This window comes from Sceloporus occidentalis, unplaced genomic scaffold, assembly GCF_023333645.1.
Source record: "Sceloporus occidentalis isolate IW3139 unplaced genomic scaffold, rSceOcc1.0.p SCAF_4, whole genome shotgun sequence".
Taxonomy (NCBI): domain Eukaryota; kingdom Metazoa; phylum Chordata; class Lepidosauria; order Squamata; family Phrynosomatidae; genus Sceloporus; species Sceloporus occidentalis.
The window spans coordinates 3929234-3946889 of NW_028316984.1; the positions used below are offsets into that span (position 1 = coordinate 3929234).

At 41.6% G+C, this 17656-nt stretch overlaps 1 protein-coding gene across 4 annotated transcripts in view; it reads left to right on the forward strand.

Moving 5' to 3' along the window:
• Positions 1-824: 824 nt before the first annotated feature.
• The window catches only part of LOC149313436 (ectonucleotide pyrophosphatase/phosphodiesterase family member 5-like), a 30456-nt gene continuing 13624 nt past the window's right edge, over positions 825-17656 (forward strand). The window contains exons 1-4 of one of the 4 annotated variants that reach the window (XM_089519104.1): positions 825-875; positions 4046-4912; positions 7945-8121; positions 10111-11100. In XM_089519104.1, coding sequence (XP_089375230.1) covers positions 4084-4912; positions 7945-8121; positions 10111-10502 — 1398 coding nt within the window. In that variant the 5' untranslated portion in view covers positions 825-875; positions 4046-4083 and the 3' untranslated portion in view covers positions 10503-11100. Of the gene's footprint in view, positions 876-3540; positions 4913-7944; positions 8122-10110; positions 11101-13800; positions 14917-17656 lie in introns of those variants that run through there. The other 3 variants (XM_089519106.1, XM_089519105.1, XM_089519107.1) reach the window with 3 other exon arrangements.

The following is a 17656-nucleotide window of genomic DNA, read 5'->3' on the forward strand; positions in this document are numbered from 1 at the left end:
AAGGCGTGGTCCCAAGCAAGCCTTGTAAGAACTGACAAAAGAGCAGACCCCTGGCTGAGCTGGTAAGTGTTGAGTGCGATGGTGTTGAAAGGTGTGGGTTCCTTTTACACCCGTTGTGTTGTTGTTGTTTTTACTAGCTCTTGATCCACTTCAGAGATCAGTTCAAAGTAATACATTTACAGTGTTCCCCAGGGGTAACAGCCTATATGGCGTCTTCCACCTTTTCTGGAGCCCCTGTAGTTACTTGGCTTTGGTTGAGATCTTCAAAAACATGCCACTGTGAGCTTGTTTTCTGCTGCTCCAGAGAACAGCACCCAATGGAGCAATGGATGCAAGCTCCAGGAAAAGAGATTCCAGCTCAGCATTAGGAGGAACCTCCTGACAGTAAGGGCTGTTGGACAGAGGAACACACTCCCTCAGAGAGTGGTGGGGTCTCCCTTCCTTTAAACAGAGACTGGATGGCCCTCTGCCAGGAGTGCTTTGACTGAGAGTTCCTGCATGGCGGAAAGGGGTTGGACTGGAGGGCCCTCGGAGTCTCTACTATGATTCTATGAAGCAGAGCTAACAGGAGGCGACCACACTTCCCCGCCAGGGGGCGCCAGCAGGTGTCCTAATAAGGGGAGGTCTAGGCACCGCAAAATGCGACTGCGCAGGCGCAGCTTTCATCTTGGGCGACGCACGGCCCAGCTGCCGCGGGGGCGATAGTGGCTCACTGCGCCTGCGCAATCGGACGTGGCCGAGCTTTCAGGGGAGCGTGGCTTTAGGCACGGAGTGGGCGTGGCTACGCTCGGAGGGGGCGGGGCTTCTGTGTTTAGACAGCAGCGACAGGGGAAGGAAGCCTACGTTGCTGCTGCTGTTGTTGGTTCTGTGGAAAGGTATGGCGCTTTCTCCGCTGCCCTTGACCCCCCGCATCAGGAGCAGCAGCCACACAGGAGAGATCACCCGCTTTGGTACCGCTTTAACTCTCTTTCTGGCTCTTTGCTATGGCATTCTGGGAGTTGGAGTTTGTTGTGGGGCCCTGGGCCCCACAACAAACTCCAACTCCCAGAATGCCATAGCAAAGAGCCAGAAAGAGATGCACTCTTACAGCGCTGCTGTTCCACTTTGACTGCTCTGGCTGCTTCCCGTTGCATTCTGGGATTTGCAGTTTAAGGAGGGGCGTTGAGACTCCTCAGGCCTCACTGGACTACAAGCCCCAGAATGCAACAGGAGGCAGACAGAGCAGGAGAAGTGGAACAGCAGCAGCAGCGCTATAAGAGTGAGGTAATCTGTGTGACTTCGCCTTAAGACTCAGAGGTGGGCTAAAAATGCAGCCTGGTGGTGGTCTCCCACCCAAGGACTAACCAGGGCTGAGCCTGCTTAGCTCCCAAAATCAGGTGCCTTTCAGCTTTATCTGAACTTCCTTGACCTGAGGTGATAACAAATGGCTTCGTGTCTCCACTCCTAGGATTAAATAAGTACTGTTTTGAATGCCTGGACAGAAATGGGATGCTAGGGAGGGATTTCAAAAAGGTCCTGCTCAAGCCTGTGGTGACATAATGGCCTGTTACAGACAGCCAAAATAAAGCTGCTTCGAGTCACAGTGGAGGCATGGTGTTTCAATGATGCATGAGTCCTAAGAGTCCAAAAGCCACATCAAAGCCATGCTCCAGTCCTTAGGGCTGGAGCGTGGCTTTGGTGCAACATCTGGACTCTTAGGACGCATGCATCATTGAAACACCATGCCTCCACTGTGACTCGAAGCAGCTTTATTTTGGCTGTCTGTAATAGGCCAATGAGTCTCCTGAAGAGGGTGGGAGATGAATGTGGCTCTGAAAACCTATTCAGAAAGCATCATAGGGGCTTGTGGATGGAGTGGGGAAGGCACCCGCCACACCTTTTCAGGGTATGGTGCCCCACCTGCTTATCCCTTGAGTCTCCACTGGGAGAAAGAAAGGGGGAAAGAAAACCTCCCCCCCCACACACACACACACCAGAGCCACCTTTCTCTCACTGTCATGCTTTGTGACACTAAATGCTCAGCTTTGGGACTGGCAAGCAGTCTCTAAACTGAGGTTTATAGTACTAGCATAGGACCAGAAGATGTTATGGTGAGAAGAAGAAAAATATTTCCCTTCCATTAGGATTCCCTGCCCACGTCGTGCTATAAAAGCCCTACTGAGTTCCTGTTCCAATCTAAATAGAATCATAGGCCTGTTACAGACTGCCAAAATAAAGCTGCTTCGGGTCTCTTTGGAGGTATGCTGTTTAAATGATGCATGCACCCTAAGAATCCGGAAGCTGCACCAAAGCTGCACTCTGGTGCTTAGGAATGGATCGTGGCTTTGGCACAACCTCCAGACTCTTAGGACCCATGCATCATTTAAATAGCATACCTCCAAAGAGACCCAAAGCAGCTTTATTTTGGCAGTCTGTAACAGGCCATAGAATTGTAGAGTTGGAAGAGACCCCAAGGGCCATTCAGTCAAAAAAAAAAAAAAAACCCTGCCATGCAGGAACTCTCAATCAAAGCATCCCCAACAGAGAGAGAGGATGAATCCCAGGCCCAACAAGAATCCAGACCAGGCAGATACCCGCTGATGCAGAGCCTCCATACTGCACAGGCCTTGATATAAAATACCTCCTGTTGATATCCTGACATGTCACTTGGTGAAGTGGAAAAAAGAGACCTGTGTTCCTTCAAGCACTAACTCGGGCACTGATGACAACTTCCCATTTACACTTGTACAAATCTGCTCCTTCCTGCAAACCTGAAAAAGAACTCAGTTCATTTTTTTAAATATTCCATCATATTGTATATATCAGTGATGGTGAATCTATGGCACACGTGCCAGAGGTGGCACTCATAGCCCTCTCTGTGGACGTATGTGCCATCGCTCCAGCACAGAGTTTGCCAGAGTTTGTTACTAGAAAGCTAGAGAGACACGGCACTTTGCAATAAATAAGTGGGTTTTGGGTTGCAGTTTGGGCTCTCGGCCTGTGAAAGGTTCACCATCACATATATATATGAACCATGTAATTTAGTCAAGCACTGTGAGAAAACAAAACACTTGCAACTTTCTCCAGTCAGTGTCTGCATCTTCTTTTTCCTAAGATAGTCATGGCAACTGCTTCCAAGGAATTGGATGGTGCATTTTGGCAAGTCCTGACATTGTACTTTTCAAAGAGTAGGAACAAGAAAAACACTGTGTTTTTTTCTTGAACTGCTTTGTGTCCCTTGTAGAAGGACATTTTCATGATGTACTGTTCTGGGTGTATGCTATGGCATAAAAAACCAGCTATACGTGTGTGATGAATATTGGCCTGTTACAGACTGCCAAAATAAAGCTGCTTCGGGTCTCTTTGGAGGTATGCTGTTTAAATGATGCATGCATCCTAAGAATCCAGAAGCTGCACCAAAGCTGCACTCCAGTGCTTAGGAATGGAGTGTGGCTTTGGCGCGACCTCCGGACTCTTAGGACCCATGCATCATTTAAACAGCATATCTCCAAAGAGACCCGAAGCAGCTTTATTTTGGCAGTCTGTAACAGGCCTTTGAAATATAATACTTCATATTCTCATTTAGAGATCTGTTGTAGATTGGTGCTATAGAGGAAAGTGGGCTAGGCTTTTGACCTGATCAACATTTATTGCCTTATTCTTGCAACGTGTCTCACTTTCTTCAATAACTTTAAAATAGTACTAGGTTTTATTAATCTTCAGTGTTGTTCCTGGAACTATTGATCTTTATTGCAGTTTGCCTATTCTCCACTTGTGATACATTAAAGTTGGTAGTGGAAGAGTAATCGGTAAGTAATCCTGCAATTCAACAAGCTTAAAACTTGTGCACTGCAGCAATACATCTGCAAAACAAGAGGTTCAAGCTGTTTAGGTAAGCAAGTTAACTTTGTTAACCAAGGAAAGCCAAAAAGCACCTAGGAGCATAAATTAATCTGATTCTTTCTGAGACCAAATCAGATGCTGAGTGTGAATGTACAGGTAAGAATGATTTAGAAACATTTTACTTGTTAATCTCTACAATTTGTTTTGCATTTTTATTGTACAGATACTAACCTTGTGTCTGGGTCAACATTTCATGCAAGAATGACTTCCAAAGTCTCTTGGAGATTCTTGGTAATCTGTACACTCTTTTTCCCAATGACTCTTTGTTTTCTGCAAGACCAGAGAAGAGTGTTACTTGTATCTTTTGATGGGTTTAGGTGGGACTACATCTATAAAGTCCCAACACCAAATTTCCAGTACATCATAAAGAATGGTGTTCATATTAAACAAGTTACCAATGTGTTTATTACTAAGACATATACTAATCACTACACAATGGTGACTGGACTCTATGCAGAGAGCCATGGTATAGTTGCTAATGAGATGTATGATCCAATTTTGAATGAGACTTTTTCCATGAACCACATGACTATACATAATTCTAAATTTTGGGAAGATGCTTATCCAATATGGATCATTAATCAAATGCAAGGACATAGAAGTGGAGCTGCAATGTGGCCTGGAACAGACGTAAAAATACATGGTGTCTTTCCCACACATTATATGCTTTACAATGAATCTGTTAGTTTTCAAGAGAGAATTTCCAAGCTTGTTGAGTGGTTTATGTCCAAAGAGCCCATAAATCTTGGATTACTCTATTGGGAGCAGCCAGATGACATGGGACATATATTGGGTCCAGAAAATCATCTCATGCGGGCAGTGATTAGTGATATTGATAATAAGCTGGGCTATCTTGTGTCAGAACTGAAGAAAGCAAACTTGTGGGATACGCTGAATATCATCATCACAAGCGACCACGGAATGGCACAGTCCTCAAGGGACAGGATCATAGAGCTTGATCGTTATGTGGACAGAAGCCTCTATAGAATGATTGACCATTCACCTGCTGTTGCTATTTTACCTCAAGAAGGTAGGAGATAGAAGAGACAACTTTGCTTTGCGTTAGGTTAAAATCAGAAAGGCGAGGAGTGGGAGCCTAGTTTATTGGGATGTTGGGAGTGTGGATTCCATTTAAAGGATTCTAAATCCATGTGCCACTGCCTATGTCGATACTGTATATGACAATAGTATGTGGACTAAATGGGAACTATAGTGGCATTGGCATTGTGCCTATGCTAAGAACCTCCTAACATATGCTGCAGGTCTTCATGGAACCTGGTATAGCCACCTGGGTTTTGCTCATCCAGTTTCTTTAAATCTTTAAATTGTATAATCATGATACAATCTTACAGTTTGCTTCTTCTGATTTTGGGAGATTACTGAGCATTATCAGTTTAAAATGCAAGTGTTTATGAAGTCTTTAACTACCAGTAAACTGTATATAGCAGACAGCTATACACCTCTGACACAGGGGTGCATTACAGATTGCTTTAGACAGATTCACTTTCTGATTTTGTATCAAGGGAAAAATAGGTTGGATATCTCAAAGCATATTGCATTGAACTATGACGTTGTGATAAAGACTAAAAAATAAAGCATTTCATTTCAGTATCAAGAGAACACTTAAAGTTTTGAAGAAGTAATGGTTTAACAGAAAATAATAGGCTATTAGGACTACAAGTCTTTGATAGTAAGAAATGTGTAGGAATTATTATTTTCTGTTAGAAAATAATTATTATTTTCTGCACTTAGGAGTGCTTTCACATGATACAGTATATGTCAACTTTCCTCTAGCACATGTGAATAGGTTGTTTGGCTCACAGGTACTGGTGACCTTCTAGATGGTGAAAAAGTGACCTCATTCTAAAGCGAACATACGTATAACTTGTGTGTGTTTAGTGCTGACATACCTAATATTTTCTCTCTGGCCTATTAGGTTCACAGTCTCAACTTCTTTAAATTTAAACAGAGAAAAAGGCTTAAACGTGCATCTTTAAATGCTAGATAATGCAGTTCTGAAGCATATCACTAAAAGTCTACTGAATAAATCTATATGCATTTTCTGGACACCTGTCAAGTTTATTGATGTTTATATCTGATGCACTATCTTTGGTTCACTAATACATAAAATTTCTGCATCCATTGGCTCTTTGTGATAAAGATTGGCTCGGTGATAAAAAAAAAGACTCAGCATTTCTGCTATAGACAGCATACAGTTTATCCTGTCAGTTAGTCTTTGATACCAGCTCCTGAGAATTCATTGTGAACCTGTCTGTATAATACTATTTTTACTTATTCACATCTGCAAATTCTTAATAGTAGGTTATTAAATGTTTTCATTTGTTTTTTTATTTATTTATTTAGGTATTTATATCCCGCCCTTCAGCCCTAATGGCTCTCAGGGCAGCTTACAATTATTATTTTTAATTAGACGGTTCCCTGCCCTCAGGCTTACAATCTAAAAGACATGAAACAAAAGGAGAAGGGAATAATGGAGGGAAAGGGGATGAGGTCCAGTGGTTCTTCTCTCCCTCTGAGGCCTGGACCAAGGCAGATGGATTGGAGGGAGGGCTCTTCCTTCTTCCAGGCTAGTCCTGATGGAGCTTTTTTTTTTTACTTGTACTTTACAAAATTCTTGCCTATGCAAAACCGGTCTCCCTCCCCCCCCCCCCCCCCCAGTTTTCAATAAGAAATAATTACCAGTATTAAATTTTGCAATGATTTGGGGGCAATTTCAGCAGGTTTGGGGACCCCCCTCCCCCTTGAACTGTTTACTAAGGCAGTACAGGGGGAGTTTTGGTTTATTTCCTTGTTATGTTCAAGTTCAGGGTTCCACAACAGCAATTCTTTGTAGACTTAGTTTGCTTAAATCCTGTTGAAGTCAGCGGGAGCTGAGCAGGTTGTGTGCAAGACTTTAGCCTTTAATGGGAACTAAAAAATGAATGCCCCGTTGTTGTTTGTTCTTGTTTAACCAATCCCAAGATGTGTGGCAAACACTTCTGCATTCCTTCCAGACCAAGAAACATGATGGTATTAAACTTGCTTTAGTCCCTAAGCTAAGAACACACTCGATCTCTGAAGCAGAGGCTGCTGTTGTGGGATTCTTAAAAGTCTGGACTTTCTCTCACTAAGTCCACTGGCTTGACAGAGCAGAGGGACAACAGGATCCAAAAGGCTGAGAATCCAAAACTGTTTATTTTCCGGCAAAAAGTCCCCAGTGGAAATTCAGGTTCCAAATACTGAGGCGAAGAACCAAAGAAAATGGCTGTTCATATAGTAATGTCAACAAGGAGGTCTCTAACAATACATTCTATTGGCTGGTTCAAAGTGCAGACGTACAAAACTTTCTTACAATCAGGACACAGATTTTTGAATATTTTAAAATACATTTTAGGCACAATTGGAATATTCCATCACTCCTTATGTGTTGTCCCCCCCCCCCCCAAAGATGCTGCTTCTAGTTGTTTTGGCTTTCAAAGTAAACTAGACACCTTGATGCATGCAAAGGTCAAATTGTTCTATAAACATTTCTATTGTAAATCCTGTTCAGCATTCTCTCTCTCTCTCGCAAAACCTTGACTCCAAAAGCTCAATTCTATATATCCATAGTGCAACCATTTCTATAAATCTATAGTGGGGATATTAATCATTAAAATCCATCCATCGCTAAAAATGACTTCCATTGTCCAGGAATAAAAGCAAATGTTTATGTCTCTTCTAGCATCATTCCACATGAATAAATCTGTACATCCACATGTTCTGTATGCTATAAATAGCACAAGCGTGTTCTTTACCTTATAAGTCGTCGTTGGTAATTTGATAAATCTTTTCTAATTTGCTTAATGGAAAGCCAACTGATTTCATTAGGAAGCATATTATAAATGACAAAAGATAAGAAACTATCTGAGTTTCATGAAAATGCTACAGGTTTATATTAGTTGGATATGTTAATAACTATACATTTCTTGACTACCTGTATGGTTTTTGTGCTATTTGAAGCATGTAAAATAAGTAATGTGTCAGGATCCTAGTATTAAATCCTTCTTTTTGATTTATCCAAAGGCAAATTTGATGAAGTATACAGAGTTTTACACAATGCTCATCCACATATGACTGTCTATAAGAAAGAGGATATTCCACCTAGACTGCATTACAAACACAGCAATAAAATTCAACCCATCTTAGCAGTTGCTGATGAAGGATGGGAAATCTTGCAAAACAAGTCTGATAAGTTTTTATGTAAGTATTCTTCCATTCAATTTTGGCCTATTTCACAGATTTATTCCAGACGTTTACATTTGCACTGAAAGCCAATATGATGCAGCAATCTGGAAGTGGAAACCTAGCTGAAATTTTCTGTTCCCTGTCAGTCTTACTGATTGGCAGAAAGAGCTCATGATATTTTGCAACCTGAGATGGAACAGCAAATGGCATTCCCCCACCCACCATGAAATTAATATTACCCAAGACCAGTCAAATTATTCTGTCCCTTCAAGCACAACAATAATATATTAAGCAATTAATTATTTATTTATTAACGGCATGAGGTGTCTGCATTACTGTGTTTAAAGGTAGTCTGATTTACCTCACAGGGTTACTATAAGGATAGACAAGAATTGTAAACAGCGTTTCAAACTAAACATTATTCTAAAAAATGGGAATAAAAAGGATTTTAACTGCAAAGTCCCACTGAGACCATTACATGGAATATAAAGTAATTATTTTGTAGTGTGTTTATGGAGTACACCTAAGTACTGTACTCCAAGAGAGTGCTTGAAAAGAGGGATTAACTCTTTGAAGTGGTTCAAAAACAAGCAAGATATTTATCTTTAAAATTCACAATTCAAAAAAGATGTTGAGAAGCTGGAGCATGTCCAGAGGAGGGTGACTAAACTGGTGAAGGATCTGGAAACCATGCCCTATGAAGAGTGACTTAGGGAGCTGGGGATGTGGAGAAGAAATTGTTAAGAGGTGATATGATAGCCCTGTTTAAGTATTTGAGGGGGTATCACATTGAGGATGGAGCACAGGAAAAGAAATTCCACCTAAACATTAGGAGGAATGCCCTGACAATAAGAGTTGTTTGACAGAGGAACACATTCCCTCAGAAAGTGGTGGAGTCTCCTTCTTTGGAGGTTTTTAAACAGTGGCTGGATGGCTATTTGTTGAGGATGCTTTGATTGAGAGTTCCTGCATGGCATAATGGGGTTGGACTGGATGGCCCTTGTGGTCTCTTCCAACTCTATAATTTTGTGCATCTGTTTTCATGATTTTTTAAATATGAACAGCAATTTGGACTTACAGTGGGCCCTCCGTATCCACTGGAGTTTGGTTCCAGAATCCCCCATGGGTACCAACATCCATGGATGCTCAAGTCCTATTAGTGTCTTTATGTAAAATGGCGAAAATCTCAAAAGTTTGCTTTTTGAAATTTTAAAAAGTATTTTCAAGGTGTGGTTGGTTGAATCTGTGAACACAGAACTCATAGATACAGAAGTTCAACTGAATTAATCTCTTGCTCTTCTACTGTATATATAATGTATACGTAATGTATACATACTTTTTCCACAGTTAAGTTTTGTTCAGGAATGAAGGTATGACTCAAGAGATTATAGAGCCTTGTTTATGTTTATGAACAAGCAGAAGTGCCAGATCTTTTTGCATTTGACAATCATGTTGGTGATGTCCAAATTAATATTTAGAAGGTTTTATTTTGGTCTAAGAAGATTTTTAATATGCCGTAATCTAGTGTGCTGTTTTTCTATTTTCTTTCATTATTACATGCTCGGTTATCTTCCATGGGGATTTGTGTAAAGTACAAAGTCTTTTGGTAAATAAATGCAAAAGTCAGTGTTGATGGGATGACATTGTAGTGAAATATGACAAACTGGTAAATTTATTGCAGTCTTCTCTTTCATCATTACGTTGTAGAATTATATAAATTATTCCAGTCAGAACAGATGTCACATCACACATTTCCTGTAAGCCTGCAAACTACGCTAATTAAAGAATGTTTGTTCATAGGACTGAGTTTAAATAACAGAGTATGGACTAAAGTTCCTGCACTTTTCTACTGTGCCAATAAAAACTACTGCAATAGATAACTCTACAGGACTACATTCTGTATCAGTTGCTTTCTGAGAAAGAGGTGTAGTAAGCCAAATGTTCTCTTGAAATTATTTATGATGGTTTCAGATGGCACTGAATTTGAACTTCTGTTCTTTCTAGTAGGTAACCATGGATATGATAACTTACTACCAGAAATGCATCCTATGTTCTTAGCCCATGGGCCTGCCTTTGCAAAGAACATCACCAAACAAGCAATGAATTCCACAGATGTATATCCCCTGTTGTGTCATCTGTTGGGAATCAATCCACTGCCCAACAATGGATCACTTGAAAATGTGAAAGATCTACTTGTTAGTTCAGTCCCAGAAGAGCTACAATATAGAACCACAACATACCAGCAAGAATCATATGTCTGTTTCATAGGAGTTTTTCTTGGCAGCATACTTGTGTTTGTTTTCCTTCTGACGTTCATAAGGCATTTAACTTACAGCCAGATTCCAGCCATAGGAGTGCAAAATGTCGAAATAACTCAGCCATTACTTCAGGCTTAATATGTCTAAAAGAAGACACTGCGCTGCTTTTTGATAATTTTCAATCTTTGGTTCAACAAAACCTTTCTCAAAATTGTGTATGTGAATACACAGAAGCTAGACAGGCAGAAGTGGGTTGATGTAGACAGCAAACCTATACTTTGTAATTAATAACTTTTTGAAAGATGGAAAATTCTTAAAGGGTAAAACGGAAGGATATAGTTATGAATTTTACATTGGTATGCAATTCTAGAGTTAGAGCCAGCACTGTGTAGTAGTTTGAGCATCTGACTACCACTCTGAAAAATAGGATTCAAATCTGTGCTTGGCTATACAAACCCACTAGGTGATCTTGGGCAAGTTACAATTTTGTAGCCTCAGTGGAAGGCAAAGACAAACCCCCTGTGAACAAAACCTGTCAAGAAACCCCATAATAGGTTCACCTTTGGGTTGCCATAAGTCAGATACAACTTGAAGGCACACAACAAAAATACAACTAAATCACTGGAGGTTCAGGGAGAAAATAATCTCATATGCACTTTTTGTAAGTATTCTGGGTTGGATCAAGATTTCTCTGAGTACAACTTAAGGTTTGTTGTTGAAATAAAATTATTTAGAGTGGGGAAAGTGAAAAGAACAGCAAAGAGCTCTAAAATGATCGTTCCAGATTTGGGAATGAACATTAAAATGGTAAACGTAAACAAGTATAAAAAGATGAATATGCAAAGGGTTGTAAACTCACACACTGCTGTAAACTCACACAACTGTTGTTGACTGATCAGGTAATAGACTGCGTTTATAGTGGACAGCTTGATGAAAACGTTGATCTAATGTTTGACTGCTGTGGAAAAAACAAAGTCCATGCTTGGAATCAATGGTTAAGGTATTCAACATATAGTCCGCCCTCCCCTTATGCGGGGGATCCTTTCCGGACACACACACACACACCCGCGTAAGGGAAAAATGCAGATACTCAAGCCCCATTCAATTGAGTGGGGCTCATGCCGGCGGTAGCATGTGCGCCATTACTTTTTCCGGCATGCGGCACTGGAGCTTCCAGTGCGGCTTCCAGCATATGCTGGAAGCTACGTAAGAGGCGCCTGGGCGCACTGTAAAACTACCAGAATCATAATGCTTTATGATGCAATCCAAGAAGCAACCATACTTGGATCGTTGCATAAAATTAGAATTGGAAAGGACTCAGGGGTAATTCAATCTTCTGCCAGTGTGGGAATCTGTAGCTAAAAGTGTATGCAACTCAAAATGGATATTGTAGCTAGAAAAGGAGTCAAAAAGGCAACTAAAATGACAAGATGCTGGAACACCTTCCTTGTGTAGAAAGCTTTGATGCTTTTTAGGTTAGAGAAATGGGGGGGGGGGGGGCTTGACAAGTATACAAAACACTGTGTTGATGGAAACAGTGCATAGGAAGATAGTTTTTCCTATCTCACAACCCAAGATGTCATCTGTCAAAACTCTTTGAGAATTCCTGGAGAACAGGAGAGATCCCAGCAGACTGGAGGAGGGCAAATGTTGTCTCCGTCTTCAAAAAAAGCAAATAAATAAATACACGAAGGAAGGAAGGAAGGAAGGAAGGAAGGAAGGAAGGAAGGAAGGAAGGAAGGGGGGAATCCAAATGATTACTGTCCAGTCAACCTGACATCAATACCAAGAAAAATTGTAGAGCAAATAATTAGACAGTCTTTAAGCAGTTAGAAATGTGATTACTAACAGTCATTGTGGGTTTCTCAAAAACAAGTCATGTCAGACTAATCTCTCTCTCTTGATAGAGTCAAAAGGTTGGTAGATGAAGGGAATGGTGTAGATATACTGTATTTTGACTTCAATAAGGTCAGACAAGGTCCCTCATGATACTCGTGCAAAAAAAGCTAGTAAAAAGTAGACTAGACAAATTAGGTGGATTTGTAATTAGTTGACCAGTGGAATCCAAAGCAATGGCTCCTTTTCATCCTGGAGAGAAGTGACCAGTGGGGTGCCTCAGGGTTCTGTCCTGGGCCCAGTGCTATTTAACATCTTTATCAATTACTTGAATGAACTCCTGTCCTCCAGAATACTGTCTCCCCCATATGTATAACTCAGCTGAGAGACAGCCTGGAGGTTTCTCAAAGAAAGGTCATGTCAGACTCTCTCTTTCTGTCTCTGTAATTACCAGCTTGGTAGATGAAAGAAATGCTGTGGATGTAGCATATCTTAATTTCCATAAAGCCTTCAACAAGGCCCCCATGATATTCTTGCTAAAGGTTAGTACAGATGGCCACCCAGCCTCTGTTTAAAGACCTCCACAGAAGGAGACTCCAACAGCTCTTGTCAGGAAGGTCCTCCTAATGTTGAGCTGGAATCTCTTTTCTTGTAGTTTGAATCCATTGTTGTGTGTTCCAATCTCTGGAGCAGCAGAAAACAAGCTTGCTGTATCGTCAATATGACACTTCTTCAAATTACTTAAACAGGGCTATCATATCATCTCTTAACAGTCTCTTTTCCAGGCTAAACATACCTAGTTCCCTAAACAGTTCCTCATAGTTCATGGTTTCCAGACTTTTTACCCTCCTCCAGATTCACTCCAGCTTTTCAGTATCTGCCTATCCCCCTTGGATTGTGGTGCCCAGAACTGGCCACAGTATTCTAGGGGCGACCCGACCAAAGCAGAACAGAGTGGCACTATTATCTCCCTTGATCTAGACGCTACTATTGATGCAGCCTAGAATCATGTTGGCCTTTGTAGCTGCTGCATCACACTGATGTCTCATGTTCAACTTGTGGTCCACTTGGACTAATAGATCCCTTTCACATGGAGTCTTGTTAAGCCAGGTGTCCCCCATCCTATATCTGTGCATTTCATTTTTTTCTGCCTAAGTGCAGTACCTTACATTTCTCCTTGCTGAAATTCATTTTGTTAGTCTCTATTGGGAGAAGAGCAGGATATAAGAAAATAATTAAAATAATATTAATAGTTTTGGCCCAGTATTCTAATCTATTAAGGTTATTTTAAATTTTGATCCTGTCCTCTGAAGTATTTGGTGTCATCAGCAAATTTCATAAGCAGGCCCTTTAGTCCTTCATCTAAGTCACTGATAAAGATGTTGATTGGACTGGACCCAGAACAGAACTCTGTGGTACCCCACTGGACACTTCTCTCCAGGATGCGGAGGAGCCATTGCTGAGCATCCTTTGAGGCAAAAGGACTGGGATTTGTTCTCCAACTCTATCATTGGAGAATCTTGCTTGTTACAGCACCTAAACCTGTCTCCAGATAGGGAATTAGAAGTTTTTTGACAAACAATGTTTACTCCTTCTAAAGTGGCTTGTAGCCTCACACAGGACAGAGATGGCCAGGATCTCAAATGAAGATATTTTGTTGCTGTTGATGAAAGGTTTATTCAGCGGAAGTTTGCCATCAGCCACCAAGAATGTCCTAGCTCATGTTCCAAACAATCAAGCCTATGAAGATTGAGAGGAGGGCCTCTCCTGAGGATCTTCAGGCCTCAAATGGGGAAATATGGACTGCCAGTTAGACTAGAATGAAGTTATATAGGCCTTTATAGATCATAACCTGCACTTTGAATTGTGCTTGAAAAGAGACAGGCAAGCAGTGGAGCTGTTGCAGCAGTGGAGTCGGATGATCTTTTTAACCCACCCTAGGTAAGGCTCTGGCTGCAGCTCTTTGCATCAGATGGAGTTTCCAAACATTCTTCAAAGGTAGCTCCAAGTAGAGCACATTACAAAGATGTAAAGGGATGTATCAGATCATGTTTTTCAAGGGACAGGTGCAATTGGCACACAAGACTTAACTGTGCAAAAGCAGTTCTGGTCACAGCAGAAACCTGGGCCTCCAAGTTCAGTCATGAATACACCTCAACTGTCAACCTGCATCTTCAGAGGAAATGTTGCCCCATCCAATACAGGCTGAATCCCCGATCTGCCTTGTCACTGTCTCTGTTTTGTCTGGATTAAGCTTCAATTTGTTTGCCCTTGTCTAATCCATTACTAGTGCCAGACACTGGTTTAGAACTGAAGCAATTTCCTTGGGACCTGAAGGAAAGGAGAAATTGAGCTGTGTGTCATTAGCGTAGTGATGACACTGAACCTGAAATCTCCAGACAACCTCTCCCAGTGGTTTCATAGAACATGTGGGATAGAACAGAATCTTGAGGGACTCCACTAGTCAGCAATTAGGAAATTGAAAGGACCCCTTCCTTCCCATAATACCTTTTGAACTTATAAAACAGTGCCTCCAAGTCCCATCCCTGCAAGGCAGCCCAGGAGGACACCATGGCTGATGGAATGAAAGCTGCTGAGAGGTCCAGCAGAACTATTAGGGACTCTCTCCCTGTCCAATTCACAGCACAAGTCATCCACCAAGACTACCCAAGCCATCTCTTCTATAACCAGGCCTGAAACCAGATTACAATGGCGGGATACAATGGCCGGCGCCATTTGCTCCGCGAGGGAGCCGCAGCAGCCAAACCGCGCGGCTCCCGCGCGGAGCAAAAAAGAAGCTCCATTTTGGAGCTTCTTTTTGCGGCGCCTTTATGATGTCGTGAGGCGCCTGGCGCGGACTCGCGACGTCATAGGCGCCGCGACACGTACGGACGCTCAGCGTCCGATACGTAAACATGGCGGCCCCCATGTGGAAGGGGCGCCGCCATGTTGTACGTATTCTATACGTACTAGGGTTAGGGGGGTGCGGAAGCACTGCCCCTTCCTAACCCTAGTACGTATAGAAGACGTACTATATGGCGGTCTGTATCCCGCCATCAGTTTTAGATAATCTATTTCATTCAGAAACCTCTGGGGCTTGGAGACCACCAGACACTCCAGTGCCTTGACCCAAAATGGTATGATTGACATTGGCTAATTATCCATTATAGAGTTTCAAGGAAGGTTGCCTCCCTTAGGCAAGTTGGGACTCTGCCTTATTGTAAGGAGGCACTGACCACCCTCTTCACCCACTCAGCCCTTCTCCTCTGGTATGTTTAAGAGCCAGGAGGGGTAAGGTTGTAACATGGGTCTCCAAATATCCCATCCACATCCTCAGGCTGCCCAAACTGAAAGATACCCAATAAGACAGAAACACCAGGAGCCAAGGTTAGATTCACTGGAACTCTTGTCAACTAGAGCACTGAAGTCTGGGGAGATCTGAATGATTTTATCTGAGAAGTATCATGCAGATTCTTCACAATGAACTATTGAGTGGTTTATACATTATTATTATTATTATTATTATTATTATTATTATTATTATTAAACTTTATTTCTAAAGCGCTTGTAATTATACACAGCGCTGTACAAAGTCGACATCCTACTAGAGGACCAGCATGCCATGTAATAAACCTCTGACCAACTTGAAACAGCTCCAATGGATGTCTTCCTGGAGACACAAGGATGGCAGGGAAAAATAGGCCTTCAAATAGGTTCTAGCCTGTATTTAGTAAGATTTGTTCCAAGTCTTCCACCACCATTGGTCCAGTTAGTTCACTTATCTTTAAATACAGCATTTAAAGACAGACAAACCACTTTCCATTAAAAAGCATAGCATACAGCAGGTCCTTTTTAAGATGAAGTATTAACAAATCAGTGAACTCTCAGGAAAACTGACTAGCCAGACACTATTTACAACCAAGTGTTCTGGGACCACAAAATCCAGTTGATCAAGGGAAAATTGGTGCTGTTTTGAGTACTGTGATAGTGTCTGCAATAAAGATATGGAGTTTTTTCAACAAAATCAGTAGTAAACAAAATTGAATTCACCATAATTTGCAATTTCTATGATTCTAAGCAATAAAAATGTAAACAGAGAATGTCAAAAGCAACACACACATACAGAAGCCATGTGGCTTATTTTCACAATCGAGATGTCAATGGTTGACAATCTGGTGTCCAAGGTTTTGGTTATATGTGATTCTCTCTAGTAATATTCTCTAGGAATCTCTCTGCTTTCCAGAGCAATGCTTCTGGAAGTTGACCAAAGAGTTGTGTTGGAGAACCTAGAAGTTTAGAGAAAACACTTCTCTAGGCATTTGTAGGTCCTTCAGTATGATTCTGTGATCAACTTCTGGCAGATTTTGACCTTAAGAGTTGCACTGGAGGACTTGGAGTCTTTAGAGCTGTTCTTTTAGGTAAAAAGGAGTGTTTTTTCATGTGCGGTTTTTCCACATTCATGGGGATCCTTCATCCCTAACCCCAGTGAATGTGGGGTAATACACCCTTCAAGCAGTGTGGTAGTGGATTGCTATGACTTTGAAGGTCAGAGTGGGGTGCATGGAAAAATGGAGTGGAGAGGCATATCAATGGGGGTGTGACCACACCTGGAATTCAGCTGTAAGCCTTACTAAAATGGCATTGCATGTTCAGTCCTCCAAGGTGGCAGTCTCTGGTTGGCTGCTGCGACAAACCCCTCATTTTTTAAAAGGTTGCCTCTCTGGTAAAAAAAGGAATCTTCTCTTTCCAGCAGTAGACAGCTAGGAGAGAAGAGACTATAGCAGTGAGAGGGAGCTCCTTTTGCTGTCTGATCGTGTGGCATGTAATGAAACTAATCGCCTGCGGATCCAGCAGGTGTTTCTGATGCAGGGTGACCAGATCTCATAACTACAAAGGAGGACAAGGCACTGCAAAATGTAGGACAGTAAAAAATGTAGGACATTACAAAATAAAAGCTAACAATGCTTATATAAATATAAATTCCCATTCCTTAGTCATGTTAAGAATGGGGGACATTTTCCAGTTCCTTCTGGACAGAAGGTTAAAACATAGGATATGTCCTGGAAAAGGAGGACCTGTTCTGATGAGGCACATGGCCACAATGACCTGAATTAAACCTGAATTAAAACTAAGGCTAAGCGGTGAAATGCCAATTTTAAAATGGCATGGCTTGAAGCAGACCACTGGAGCTGATTACTCCACCAGGAGTGTTTGGAACCTTCTTCAGTTTCACGTGAGACCTTATTTGTTTAACTTGATGATCTATGGTTATCTTAATATGGATCTGAGTCTGAGAGACCTTCCTTACAATGTTACTTAAACTGGACAAAAGTTGAATCCACCAAGAGATGCGTAGTGCATTCTCCAAGTGCAATCCCTGTACAGCTAGGGAGTGGGTAACATTAGTTTTATCCATAATATACTCTTTCACTGCCTCATGCAGGTAAAACTCCTGG